Below are 15637 nucleotides of genomic sequence, written 5' to 3' on the forward strand. Positions count from 1 at the left end.
CACTTTTTTTTTTCTATTTGATTATCTAGATGCTTTACATACAAGTAGAGATGTTATATGAAAAAAGGTATCTATATCTGGGGTCAATATTTTATCGGAAGTTTAGTTTCAATACCTGGTACTGGTAATGTTTCAAACAAAAGTATCGACACCGATATTGTTTCAAAAGAGAAGTATTGATAGTTTGCTGAAACCCTAGATACAAGACGTATAAAATCGACTGCAGTAGATTGAATCGAATTATTTGATTATTTGGTCCATTTCAATGATGGGATTCAAATAGGTTGTATGAAGCTGTTCCTTCAATTTATCAAGTTCCCAATGAAATATAAAACAAATTCTTTGACCCAATTTTTTTTTGTATCTTATAAAACATAGTTCCCAATATAATCTTGTTCATTAATATTTGACTATGTCTAAGACAGGTAATAGATTTATATGAACAAAACTTTTGTAAAGAATTTGGATAGAACGATATATTATGTTGGGTTATCGTTATTGGTTATTATAAGTTGAGTGGTCAACGGCTGTATAGAAAAGCAGTGAGAGAGCAATCCTTTAAATATATTATAATATCTGGTTTATGTCAAATAATAAATACAATATTCATCTTATAATAAATCAAAATAGCATTTTCCTTAGACTACGTTTTTATCTATTTCACCGCTGCTACAAAAGTATATAATGAAAAAGAATGAATTCTGTACAAGTATTAACTATGTCTTATTATATATGCAGAAAATATCACAAAAAGAGAATCATAATTCATTAATGTACAATAAATAATAGTTGCAAAAATAAATGTTTTAAAAAATAGGAAAATTGTTAAGTAGCAGTCTGATTGAACAGAATAAACGCTAATAATCTGATGCGTCAACCGCAGGGAAAACATTTGAATTAGTTTGTGTAAATTTATAATAGAATACAATAATTCATATTGAGTACATTGAATTTTAAAAATTTTACACGTGAAAAAGGATGCCTGAAGTTCACGGCAGTTATGTCATGTCATATTATAAGACTCGCGATACAATTACATATTGTGATTATGTAATTTTATTGTCGAGTAGTCCAGTAACAACCGACTCTGTATTGTATCTTTTAAAGATTACTTTTTCCGGAAGCGACAATGTCAATTTTGTTTGAATTCTATAATACAATGGTAAAAATGTATTATGACAAAAAGATTCCAAAAAGCAGAGAACGTGAAACAAAACAATTCCCATTGAACATTTTTTTTTTAAATCGAAACGATTAAATAATAATTTTATATTATGCATAATTTGGAAGACAAATTTATAAAATATAGCACTGGAGAATAAAATCGAAGAAGTCTGGAGAATCAATTATCAACATTCTACAGACAACTAACTATTGAGCAAACAGCTTTTTCAAATAGTCAAGCATCACCGGATTATTCAAAATACCGAGATGGTCTGCTTTTGGAATCGATAAATGGGCAACCGCCCTAATATCCGGACTAAACAAGCCCCATTTTCTAGTCCTTTGTTTGGACCAGTGGATGCAACCTTCCAACGACCGTATGTTGACAGTACCGTCTCCGTCACCATTCTGCAGGGTGGGATATCCATCCAGCCAAGTTCCAGGTTTGTATACCAATCTAAAGAAATAAATTTAATATATCAATAATAGAACTTAACATTAATTTGCTAACTTATTTATCTATTTAAAGGGAGTAGTAAATCCCTAATTTGATCTGAGACAAAAGTTAACGATCTTCAAAATGTAGAACACGGGTTCCCAAATAGTTTTGAATCATTTAAATCCGGTAGAGGAACAAAAGTTGATGTTGTTTTCATCAATTTTCAGGCTGAAGGTAATCATAATGATAAATTCGGATGACCGAACAAAACGGAACAAAAATAAAATCTAATTTACTTTCACAATAAACATATATGCCCTATTTTGATGAATATAGAAAACTGATAAACATAATGAAATCCACATAATCTACGTTTTACTGTATTTGAAATTTCTTCTTTAGCAGAGCTATTCTAACTAATTAACACGTTTCCGTTATTTTTCTTGATCCAAAAAATAATATGGATATCGCTTCAGGGCAATTCCGTATTCAACGCAGTTATCTATAATAATTGGTAACACAGTGATAAAGTAATATTTAAGTTAGTGCGCATGTCGTGAAAGGTATATCTTCTTTTGTGGAGCTCGGCCGACTTTCCATGGACTCGTACAAAGCTTCGTGTATGCGTATCTATGATGTTGAGTTGAGCCGGCGACCGCTTTAGTGTCAGAAATTAGTATCAACTTACAAAATCACAGCTTCTCAATTCTCAATGCGTATTTGTTACACTCTAAACCAGTAAACGTGCTCATCTCAATCCGCATTAAAAAGGATCATACCTGACAGTTCTTATTATTAATTAACTGTCAGAATGCGACATATCACATTTATAACTTTTTTTTATTGATTTTGGTGTTAAGTGATATGTTAGAATAACCATGCAGAGAGTATCTGTTAATAGAATATAATAGTACCTTTCCACAGTAGGAACGTCGGTTCCGTACAAACAATGGAGTTCCACACCGGGCGGTGAAAAGTCCATTGAATACTTGATGTTATCTTTGCGCATTTCCCAACCGGGGGTCCACTCAAGGTCACTGTAACCAAAATAGACATGGATGTTTTTGAACAATCAATCTATACAGTGAGTCACAAACGGTGCCAGAACTACATTGCGCAAGACCCGTAAGTACTACCCGCAATACTGTCAGGCAGGTCCAGGGTCCATGGGGGCCATTTTAAAATAAAATTAGTTACATAAATAGGTACATCATCATATTACAAGTTGCTAAACATGCATTGAAGATGATTCAAATGAAACATTCTATTGTTTTAGATAATACAGATGTTTTTTTACAGAATGTTAAATGTCACAACACATGATATTACACATTACGCATTATGCAACCCTCACTTTAAGTAGAGGACTGCAACATGGTGCTCGCAGGCATCCAAGTGCACACAATTTTTTTTTTAATTGTCCACCACTAACTTGAGAAAATGGACAATAATATTTCATTCTAATTCTCATTTCTGATACAAAAAACCTATTTTTTTATAAATTCATTCCACGTAGGTACCAACAGTAAAAAATATAAGAGCAAATTTGATTGTTGGGTTTATAATTTCTTAAATATAAGCCTACTGCTTGTGCGATAATATTTTAATGGTTTTAAGCTTTCAAGCTGTCATAAAATATTTCATAAAATAAAACTATTCTAAAAATTACTTGTAGAGACAAAGAATTTTAAGTTACTCTTAAAATGGTCTCAATAAAACACTCACCTGAAAAACTTTGGCAGATCCTTTATGGTGTAATTAAATTTATCAGTTTGTACAAGAATTTCAGATTCCTTCCAAAAAAGTGGGGACGGTAGAAGCCAAGACAGTGACGGAGAAGTTATTTGCTGCTCTCGTAAAATGCTCTCACGCAAAACGTAAGATCCTAAATTGTCTCCTGTAAAAATATTTCACAACAGGATGAGATCACACAAATAGTTCGTCCATCGACATGTTTTATACCTTCATTCAGACACTCTTGCAGCGTAGTTCATCAACTTTTTGTGATATGTAAGTAATCAACTTATCTTCTATATAATTGGAATATGCATTTTATTTTAATGCACTAAAAAAATTAAACACTACCTACTGTTTTTATTTTTTCAATATTAATATATAAGTATGTATTATGGGCTAATAGTGATCAATAATTTATTCATTAGACACAATAACGACCAGAATGATCGGCCAGAGTAATACCTAAATATCGATAAGTGGAGATCAGTGGCGAAGGCTCCATAGTAGGCGATTATTTGAAGCCTACCTTCTACGAAAAATAGATAGAAAGTATTTAAATTTAAATAGTTAAATAAAAAAATGTGCGGGAACCAATTGAATATATTGTCAGAATAATAATTAATATTTAAAAAATAAAATATAAATGAGAGCCATCTATCGTCAGAATAATGTAGAATAAATAAATAATAAGTGACAAACTAGCGAGTATTGAATTAATATCGATTCAGCAGTCTGCTTTTATTCATACGAATCTATAGGCTTATAAGGCAAAGCTTATATATTTAGAAACGAGGACTATTGCATTGACGCTTTATTGAAATAATAATTAATAATGCAATAATTAAAAAAAATATTTCTATTTGTTCAATCACCTCATATAAAGATAGAATATTTTTAAAAATAATTAATAATTTTATCTCGTGATTATTATTTATCATTTATTTTATTTCAGTCATAGAACATATTATAAGTATATTATTTCGTTTGTCATATTGGGCTGTTGATAATATTTAGCGATGATATATTTTTAGACGTATGTTATTTGTAGGTTTCCTTTCTGGAGGTGGTCGAAAACCCGCATGCCACATAGCCAAAATGATGAAGATAATCAATAAGTAATACTAAAATAAACTAAATCTAACACAGTTGTTACTTAAGTGTTACCTATAGCAAAAACTTTTACAGCCTTCACTGCTCCACCCCAGGGGGCTGCGAGGGTGACCATCCGTTGTATATATTTATCTTTCCATTTTTTAGGCTGCTGTTGAAGGAAATATAGCCCCATCGGACCACCCATGCTATGGGTCAATATGGTTACCTTACTATCATTGTTTAGACTGTATGTTTCCTCTACCAGAGCTTTCAGGTTTACGAAGTACTCGTCATTTTCATCTAAAATAATAATAATAAAAGGGTAAATTGCCATTTTCACTCCATGGTGAAATGAAACAGTGTCCGGAAAGTGGAGGTTATCCTTTCTTAATGATGAATCATTGTTAGCCATTTACTCACTGCATTGGGTCCATGCTTTGGATCTAAATACACATTGAAAAAACCACATGTAAATTTAACCAGAGACAAGATTCGAACAGGGTTCAAAATATATGTGACTTTTAAACCATTTCAAACTCATCAATAACAAGTTATTGGCACCCAAAGAAAATAAACGAAAGACAACGTAGTTCTGAACAACTCGGAAATCATTAAAAATAATTTGTATTATTGTTAAATATAATTCATAACATTGATTAAAAAATGACAAATGAAAATAACCTTAATTATTGAGCTGTGTCTTTTAGTAGATAAACAAGAAGTCTGCACTAGCAGATTATTAAAAATATAATATATAAGTATTTGTAATCAGTATGAATTTTGTTACAATACACTGAATACACAATGCTTGATTAAAAGAGAAAAATTGGATACATTTTTAATTATCTCATTAAGAGAATGTTGGGCAGGATCGCCAAAACTCGAAGTACTTCATATCACCTTTCCAGTTTCGTCAAGTGTTGTATGTGTTCATCTGCTGATATACAGGTGAATGTTTATTTTATAAACTACAACTGGAATAATTGTGTGCATTATAAATGTGCTATAATAGTTTTCTCACTGTACAATAATATTGTTTAACTGTTTGTCTGAATTTGGGTATATCAGTAAAAACAATGTTTTTAAAAAGGTACACTAAGTTTCAAGTATGGAATAGGCTAAAATAGAAGGTTGACAGTATCGATTAGCTGATAATTACTAAATTATGAGAATCAAAATATTGCCTATTTCATATTTTCGATTACAAGTTTGAGACAGAATAATAAGAAGAATTAGCAAAATATATTCCCATTAGAATGAATCTTGGCTTTAATACTTACTCGGGGCTCTTCTGAAATCATACGGAGCACCTCTGATGGATACATTTCTTACGTAACCGAGGCCGACGAGAGCATTTCCGATGTCCTTAAAATATGCACCGGCCGATGCATGAGAAGGATCCAGCCATTCCACGGTTTCCGGATTTCCCCAACCGGGAATCCTTATTGTGACTCCCTGCGGATTCTCCGCTTTTCTGGTAACATTGTCATAGTGCAACTTCAAATTGTCTATCCAGCAATCGATTACCAGGGGCACTAGCAATTCTTTGTTGAGCCAGATATTAAAATAATCTGATGTTGCTTTTTGACACAGATAATGAACGACGTTTGTCTTGTTTAAAGTTGCCTCGAGCTGGCTTCCTCCATCACCCGGAACTACGAGTTGAAATACAAATTAATATGTATAATTTTGGTCTCTACAGTACCCAGGCATTGTTCTATTTTATATGCAAAATCTTTGCTACCCGGAATTATACTCACTAGATATACAAACATCACATTATATTTTTTGGATTTAATCTTAACTCAACACAGTGGATTCTTGATCGATCGTTTTTGAAGTGATTAGATGAACCAAACAATACACGCGGGAAGACAATGAATGTAATATAAAGGAAAAAATTTAAATTTTGAATAAATAACAATAAAAATTCCACATTTATTTGCATAAATAAATGGAGTTTACAGTGGATGCCATCCGACTCCATAAGAGCACTAGATATCATTCAATACGCTGTTTACAACATGGACGTGTGGGAACAACCATGGTTGGCAACCAGAGTTAGTACTTAGTCAGTGACAGCCGAATTTTCAGGGAGGGAGAACCGGTTTATTTTGGGGCATTTTTTTGTATCCCAGAACTTATGTACATTTTTTTCCACCCAAAAATAATCAATCCAGAAAAATATGGCAAAATGAATGAAATTTTAAACGATTAGTGCGGGAAAACAATGAATAGAGGAGCGATCAATGCATTGTTTTGGTGATATTGTATGACCATTTTTCGGAACCTGACTAAATGAACAATACATGCGGGAAAACGACAGATGACATAAAATGATCAAGTATTGCTTTGTCATGTCATAGTGATTACCTATTAATATTATTCAATAACACAATAAGTAGGTATCTAATTTTTTTTAAATAAATTTGTGAATCTGTCTGGGTGTTCAATCGTTCGGGTACAGGAGGTATCAGTTTGTTTAATGATTCCCCTCCTTTTTATATTCGATTTTTAGATTCACCTGTTCGCTCCGTGTCCGAGATATAATCACACTTTAATTGAAAACACAAACTTGGAAAATTTACCCAGTTATGGAATTTGAACCCACACCCACAGGTTGCCAGCCGATCAAATGTTTCCCCGAACATTAAGTGACAGCAATTAAATACATAATCGGTTCGTAACTAATATGACAATGAGAATTTATTGTAGTGACTTTAACAGGGCGCCTACTAATACACTATTTATTTTATTGACAGTGTTATAACTCACTTAATATCACTGGTGACCTCCCTTGTACACAAATACAGAATGTGAATAATATTACAGAGAAGGATGCTGTTGTAAATACCATATTATTATTCATCAACTTATCACTTGACTATAATGAAAAATAACTACAAATAAATCATTAAATTTAGAAATAACAAAATTCTGACACACTCATTTACACAAGGTTTTCAATCATCTCTTTTTTGTATTTTATCGATTACGGCAATAATATTTCAATAAGAAACACCTAAAATTACACAAATTTTGACAATATGTCAAACGTCAAAGCGTCAAACGGTAAGGATGATTTTGATTACTATGAACTTTTGGTCGTTTCATTGCTTACTCGCTCAGCTGTTCAGCGATTACATTTTTGTTTGTAGGTCACGAACCATAGACTTGCGAGCGGACGGAATTTCATACTGGCCCGATGGGATAAAATAATAATATAATATAATATAAAATAATTAATCGACTAGATAACGGTTATAAAAATATTATGCTAAAGCATACTTTTCTTCTAAATAAATTCAGATTTAGTTTTGTTTAAAAATAAAATAGTTTTCTGACAAAGAGATTGAATTCAATCTTTTTGTTTTCTGAACGCGTGTTTCGCGTGCGCGTTTTTAATATAGGTACTTACCTAATAGGTAAGTATTCCGTTTACACGCGCATATATTCACTAATGACAGTACCTACATAATATTATTATCGCGGCCATAACAAGAAAATGCCATGTAAACAGGGCTCGAAATGGATCAGAACGCACCGGAGCACCGCTCCGGTTGTAAAATCGGCAACATTGTCGTTCCATCTCATGGAAAAAATACTTTTATCATTTGAGCTAGAATGGCCATAATATAACAAAAAATCACACACTTATTTTTTATAAAACACATAAAATTAGATAACTATGTTAATATCTTCATAAAATTACCGAGCGCCCCGGTTCGTAAAATTCTCCATTTCGAGTGCTGCGTGTAAATACATACTATCGTGCAAGTTGCTAGATTGCATGCATGGATCAAAAAAAAATCAGAGGCTTCTGAATTTTTACGAGACGTTTACAAATTTTCATACCTACGAAATGACAACATCTTGAAAAATGCGATTGACGAGACAGTCAGCTCTTTTTGGGTGTTGGTAAACAGTTATTATCGCGATTGTTGAATTTACACACTATTGTTGCCGGTAAATCAATGCACGTGTAAGTACCTACTCAGGTGTCATAGAATATTTTAAATTTATTATGGTTGTTTAGAACTGAAATAAATAATAAGATTGGTAAGTACTTACTACAGTAAAGTGGTATAAATAATAAAATTATGAAGATATTATTATACCTAGTAGGTATGATAAAGAATTCACTAAGTTAGTACAATAATAATAATATATTATCTGTTAGAGTTATATCTAATACAATAAATAATATGCAATATGACGTCACAAGAATTGATTTGTAAAGAGTGCAAGAGGCAGTTGTGTTATTATTATTGGGTTCATTATGATTAATATTCACAAATATATGTGTCAAAAACAATAATATCAGGAGGTACCTACATAGGTATGTAATCAAAACACATAAATTTTAGTGACTAATTATTATAAGTGCAAAATTAATTGTTGAATTAATTATAAATATCAGTTAATAGGTAGGTAATTAAATTTAATTAATAAATATGTTCACACATTTACCCCAATTCAATACCTAGGGATTATTTTGTTATATTAGTGATTTTAGTAAATATTCTTGTGAGTGTTTATGAACAGATTGAAAATTTGATGTCCACATATCGTGTGTTGCATAAAGAAGCAGCCGTGTACCTAGTTCCCATCATGTAGCAGTAAAAATACTTGAATATTATACCTAATACATATTGGCAAAAGCGTTTCACAATGAGTTAAACCAAGCCCGAACTGTACAAAAATACCCTATAAAATATAATATACCTAGTACCTACCTAATTAAAAATAGAAGATCTTATTATTGTTTGTAAACATTAGTGTGTACTACATTATTATCAAGTTTCTTATTAAACTTTATTTAATGTCAATTTCAATGTAATAATTCCCGACCCGGAATGCCAGAATGGAACGAGACAGAGCGGTAGTATCGTGGATTTCCCGAATTGGAACTGTGCTCCGTTGCGTTCCGGTCCATTTCGAACGCTGAAAGCTAGTATTGATACGATTTTATAGTGCTGCTGAAACTGCTAAAATACTTACGTCATTTTTTATGAGTGCTGTATAACGTGATTTTCTTTGTTTAGAGATTATTATTTATCATGATTGTGTACTTACCAAGAAGTATAAAAAAATGTGAATAATTGTTTAAACAATAAAATTTCAATTAAATTTATATTTGAATTTCAACTTAGTATTCTTCCCCTCAGTCCGTGACAACAAGCAACGACTGACGTCAAGTAGAAAAATAATATTATTGTTTGTGGTACATATTTTTATTGTGTTGTGACATTATGAATATTATCTATGTTATGAATATTATGAATAGCCAAAAACACTATTGATCGTCTTCGTCTATGCGTTTTATTATGACGGATGCGCAAACTCAAAAGTGCATGATAAAGATAAATATCGCCAAGGAGCGTAATATGTTGTGGATAAGTAGTGTCGTTGTCGTAAAATAATGAATCTTCGAAGGAGCTGCCCGTTCAAATAAATCGCACACCATGTGTGTTTTATAAAGTCAAACATTTGTATCTCAATATTTTTTTTTACTTGTAAGTAGTTTCTTGCCCTGTAAATAAATAAAACTTGACATTTCTGGGTCATGATCACGTAGATAGCTAATATAGTAGATGCACGATAGTGTGATAAAACTCTTACGTATAATGTGGCCTTTGAAATTCAATAATATGTTGTTAAATAACACAATATCTTATCACTTATAATTGTATCGATATTTTTTATTTTTTCTTAGATAACTTTCCATGAAATTGTGTGATACGTGCAAGTTGAAACCATCTATTTCTACATAATGCGTCAATGACATTGAGCTACTTTACAAGCTGTTTGTTGGCGTATTTAAAAGCGGGCGATTCAGCTACTGCGATTGTGATGATGACACACAAAACTTTCCATTCGCTGAGAAGCCAACAGGCTAGCGACCATTTTGATGGAACGTAGTTCGTTTTTTTACCGGGAGGTCGCTACTACGCTCTACTGCGCAGACGCAGTAGGCCCACACGCCGGCGTGTAGCGTGTAAAGTTGACCAGCTTTCAATTTTTCTCGGTAGATTGTTTACAATCTGCTTGTTAGCTTGTTCGATGATGATACTGGGCGACTTTACAGGCAGATTGTAAATTCGCCAACAAGCAGCTCGTAAAGTAGCTCAATGTCATTGACGCTTTAGTCAATTTTATTCTCGTACTTAATTACATGATAAGTTCATGGCACATCATCGCAATCGTATCACGAAAGAACTGTAGGTACCCCTCTTACCTCCAAAATTCTTTCACTGACCTGGGTTTTAAACATTAACAATGACATTAAATATATTATCTTTTTTAAATTAGTGTAAACAGTACCTATAATATGACTAGGTGAATTGTACATGATGGCACTTCGCTAATTCGAATCAAAAACATGTCATACAATTATGTATACTAGGTACCTATCAGAGTTCAATAACTCACTAATTATAATAATTAACGAGACAGACTGGCAAGAGCCAGCTGGCCCAGCTAGTAATAATTAATTAATGTATGTAAACATAGAAGTTCGAGTAAATACATTACCCAGATAACCTATTGACTCCATAAAATTTTGGAGATAGGATTTCAGAATAAACGTATGATTTTCATTAAAACACATAATATTTGACACATTCGCGGACATGGCGACTATAAACGTCGTATTTTGTGAGATGTGATATGACAGGACATCCATTGACGTCCTGTACTGTGGAACGGAATACGACACAACGTTTATAGTAGTCGTATTTTGGATTAAAACAATATGTTCCCTGCTACTTGTTATCCTGTTACGGTGCGAACATATTTCCATTAAATAGTATTGTATCTTTAAAAAAATAAATTTTAATGTGTCTATCACTAACATAACGTGTCCGCAATACACCATACATTTCAGCAACGAGATACTCTTTATCAGAACCAAAACAATTGCAGGCCATAACTGAATGATTGTTTTTTTTTTATAATAATCATGTTATATTCTATTTAACACTACAACTAACATGCCATGACGCCAAATGATAGTAGTGTAGTGACATAGTAGTAACAAAACAATTATGTACACGAATACCCAGACTTTGAGTAAATCACATAAAAATATTGTTACCTCACCGGTAATTGAACCTGTATTAACTCATTTAGTGCTGACAACGCGACTGTCGCCTTGGCATTAGTTGGCCATTAGATATAATTAGCATGATATTTAAATGTGGTAATTAATTAGTAATTATCTGGTCAGCAGTGAATGTATAACATGCAAAATATTTCACATTAAAGTTCTGACTGGAAAATGTGATTGAAAAGCTCCACATAAAGAAATAATCTCAGTGTAATAATTAATTATACAGGTTCGGCTCGCCTATCAATGGAAATACCGATGTTAGATTGCAGCGATGAATGGAGCTGGGACAGACGAGATCGCAGTTCTGAAGTAGAGCTGACAGACTCTTTACTGAGAGTCGCTCACTTCCATCCTAACTGGAGCAGTGGAACAGCCGCTGTAAGGGGAACTCGTATCCTCAACAATGGGCGATTCTACTGGGAGATAAAACTCTCACATAGAGTGTTCGGCACGAGCATGATGTTCGGGGTGGGAACCAAGCAAGCTCGCTTGCAAGCCGAAACGTTCACCAACTTGATCGGAGAAGACGAAAACGGATGGGCATTATCTCACAGAGGCTTGGTGTGGCACGCTGGCCGTTGGTTCCACTACACTAAACCGTTTGTAGAAAACCAACCGGCTGTCATCGGCATATTGTTTGATGGTATATTCGGAACCATCAGCTATTACAAAGACGGTGTCAGTCTGGGCGTCGCTTTCCGAGGCCTACACAAGATAAGGGAACCTCTGCACCCCATGATAAGTTCTACCGCCGCCAAGACTCAGATGACCCTCTGCAAGATGCGTAGGAACTTTGTTAATCTGCAAGATCGTTGCAGAGCTGAAATCGTTAAAAGAATCTGTGATAAAAATGATGTGGAGAATTTACTTTTGCCTTTGCAAATGAAACGTTATATAATCGAAGCGGTCATGGAATCTAGTCAACGTATCGTTCCGGATCAAAAATATGCTCTTATGAATTTTTTTAAAAAGAAAAAGTGACCTAACATAGGTAAATACACAATATAATAAGTCCGTACAATATAGCAAGTTTTGTTGGGTTTTATGTAGTTTTAGTTCTTGCAAGAATACATCAACCATAAAAACAGTAAGCCAAGACACATAGAGTAAACACTTTATGAATTGCTTGATAATTCACAATTTTGAAAAATTACGGACTATAGCTATTAGAAAATAATTTTGGACTCAAACTGACAACTTTCGCTGTCCGGTTGAGTGTTCTTATTCATTGAGCTATCGATCCGTCATGATTTATGCAAATTATCACTGATAACTATGAGCTCTGAGTTTTTGCAATGATAAAGAATATAACATTCTAAAATTTAGTGTATATTTGTATTGAATGAATAAGAATTGCTTGAGACTTTCACAGCTATTTGTTGTTATCATACAGTTAACAGTACACTTTAACCACATTATCTCTTGAGAATGGGCTCTGCAACAAGACCGAGTTAAATGGCTTCAGATCCGTCTTGTCCTAAAATTTGATTTGAATATTTTTTTAAAATTAAATAAAGTAATTCTTTCAATTAAAATAATATTTGATTTGTAGCTATTCCTAACTAATTTCTACCATCAGTATACTTATACCGGGAAGTCATATTAACAGGGACATACATAGCATGCAACTTAATAATAATATACCTATTAGATATTTTATTTGACTTGTTATTTTTTGTGTATATTATTTGTAATACCCAAAAAACATTCTTATATAGACTGAGGTATCTAATATGTACTTACTAATAATATTTTTTTCGAAAATACAGATGTATAGTAAATCTGTAACCTTACTGACCTATGAAGATTGTTATACATCTCTGAACACGTACGATAATATTGTCTGTATATATGTGAAATTTGACTGATTATTCTTGAAGATAATAATGTGCCATGTTCAAATAATTTTCACTCACTATTGTATGTATTGACTTTAGAAGGTCCTTTTTATAGGCAGCCCATTAAAAAATATCAATTAATGATAATGTCATGAAAATAAATTATGTCGATGATATATTATTATCTTGTGCACTTGTACCCTTGATCGACGATTGTTAATTTTAATTCATTATATCAAATGGAAATCTCAAATAATTGTATTGAACTTTGGGGCAGTATGAATTTATCATGAAAAATCTCTTAAACCCTTGCAAGTTATTGATTGATAATTTTTGCCCGATGGTTATTTACATTTTGGTAATAAATGCAAGTATGTACTTATTATTTCCACATAACCCGTATTTGAATAAGTTTGTCACTTTTAATTGCAATCTAGTCCGGGCACACTTATTATATATTTTAAATTAGTTAGTTCAAGAAAAAAATATTTTAAATAGATTTATGAGACCTTATTATAAGAATATTTTCTTATGTCAGTTCACCATGAATATTGCAACAATGACCTATTTATTTATCTTAGGCAACATAAATTTCTCAAAATAGGACAAGGTTAGTGCTATTTGCCTAATGTTTATAGTGTGCAATTAATATTTGTATATTTATTTGGTAGACATTTTATCGCAACGTACTACTTACACATTGGGGAAATAATTTTATTTGGAAATGTTAAAAGTTAAATAGGTAAACATAATAATAAATTATTGGTGTAATGTAAGGACTCATTAAGATCTTGAGATGCACTGTATACTTGGCGACAATTCGTAATAATCATTCGATAATCGACACATGAAAATTATTTAATATGACACATATTTTTCATGAAATTTAACCATGTATATAGGTAAATAAATACCAACTGATAAAAATAGATTTTTATTTCTAATGGTTCTAAAACAAATTATAAAGAAAGTAGGGATGAAATAGTTAACAATTCTAGTCTTCTTTCATTTAAATTTATCCAAATTTATAAAAGTAATATTTTAATATTTATAATTCATATTAATTTCTATTCAAAAACTATTGTCATTAAACTTTATCTGGTATGAATGGGTTTGTGACGCATGTCTTTGGCTCAAATTTTATTGTAATGTGTAATCTTTAAGCAGGTACCTAGTGATTTATGTTTATGTTATCAACTTTTGTAGTAAAGTTTAGTTGAAAGTTTTATTTCCTGTAAATATGTCATACTTTGCACTTTTGAATTATGAAATTTGTACTTAGGATTCAAAATGAATTACAGGACATACTATTAAATTGAATCATCGTTCACAATACCTTTTAATTAAATATAATAATTATGTATGGTGACAAATTAAAATATTTAATCTATAATAAATAATAGTACCTACATACCTATCATCAATTTTTATCAGAAATTGGAATTCTCACAGCCTTTATAATATGTTTGTAACATAACATACCTATTTCTAAAAATTAAATAAGCCAAGCCATCCTAGAATAATTACAATAACATAGTGTTTGTTAACAAAATGGAACAATTCTTGTTTTTTTTTATATTATTTATATTTTCTAAATGATATAATTATTGATTTGCAAGATTTTCATTCAATGATGTGCGTGTTAGATGTGTTCTGTAAAATTTGAAATTGATTGAACTGATAAATTGAAACAAAAAATCATGTTAATTTTTGGGTTGATAATTATAATTTTAAACGAATTATGGCATTATAAAAAAGTTAGCTAAACGATAATTTAAATTATCATACAAAGTACCTATATTTTTAGGGCGAGATTATTATGTAAGTTGACATACATTGTATTGGAGATTGGGTGATTATCTGAAAGGTGAATTATAAAATGAGAGATAATGTTGCTAAAACATACCAAATGCACACTAAACAATACCTACATATTTATCATTACCCACTGTTAATATCATCTCCAACCAGTCTCCGGGTAAATTATTGTATAAATTACAGCTTATAGGAATAAATCAATTTTAAATACCTAGCATAAAATGTGTTTGAATTCATAAGGTTATTTAGTTATATTTGTAAATTTCATATTATTTTCGTACACTAAAATTGACTGAAACTTATTAGGAAATTTTCTACTTAATAATAATGTCAAACAATATAATATGTCAGTGTTTTCATTTCATACCCCTCCCCTCCATTTCCATTATAATAGTATGCTTGTGTTTATTTAATGATCTGATGGTTAAAGATGCTGAC

At 31.7% G+C, this 15637-nt stretch overlaps 2 protein-coding genes across 2 annotated transcripts; one reads left to right on the forward strand and one right to left on the reverse strand.

Moving 5' to 3' along the window:
• Positions 1 to 19: 19 nt before the first annotated feature.
• On the reverse strand, positions 20 to 7527 carry LOC147066371 (lysosomal phospholipase A and acyltransferase-like). The gene is made up of 6 exons (XM_085955257.1): positions 7208 to 7527; positions 5713 to 6087; positions 4505 to 4732; positions 3329 to 3500; positions 2518 to 2640; positions 20 to 1621 (listed from the first exon to the last, which is right to left on the reverse strand). Exons 1-6 carry the CDS (start codon positions 7299 to 7301, stop codon positions 1372 to 1374), a joined length of 1242 nt encoding a protein of 413 aa, XP_085811383.1. The 5' UTR covers positions 7302 to 7527; the 3' UTR covers positions 20 to 1371.
• Positions 7528 to 10034: 2507 nt separating this feature from the next.
• Positions 10035 to 12663, forward strand: SP555 (SPRY domain-containing SOCS box protein SP555). Its single transcript, XM_085955259.1, has 2 exons — positions 10035 to 10054; positions 11770 to 12663. Exon 2 carries the CDS (start codon positions 11787 to 11789, stop codon positions 12522 to 12524), a length of 738 nt encoding a protein of 245 aa, XP_085811385.1. The 5' UTR covers positions 10035 to 10054; positions 11770 to 11786; the 3' UTR covers positions 12525 to 12663.
• The last annotated feature ends 2974 nt before the right edge of the window (positions 12664 to 15637 follow it).

The sequence above is a fragment of the Rhyacophila brunnea genome, unplaced genomic scaffold (assembly GCF_057557595.1).
Source record: "Rhyacophila brunnea isolate RB1 unplaced genomic scaffold, BYU_Rbru_1.0 scaffold_5, whole genome shotgun sequence".
In the NCBI taxonomy this organism is placed as follows: Eukaryota; Metazoa; Arthropoda; class Insecta; order Trichoptera; family Rhyacophilidae; genus Rhyacophila; species Rhyacophila brunnea.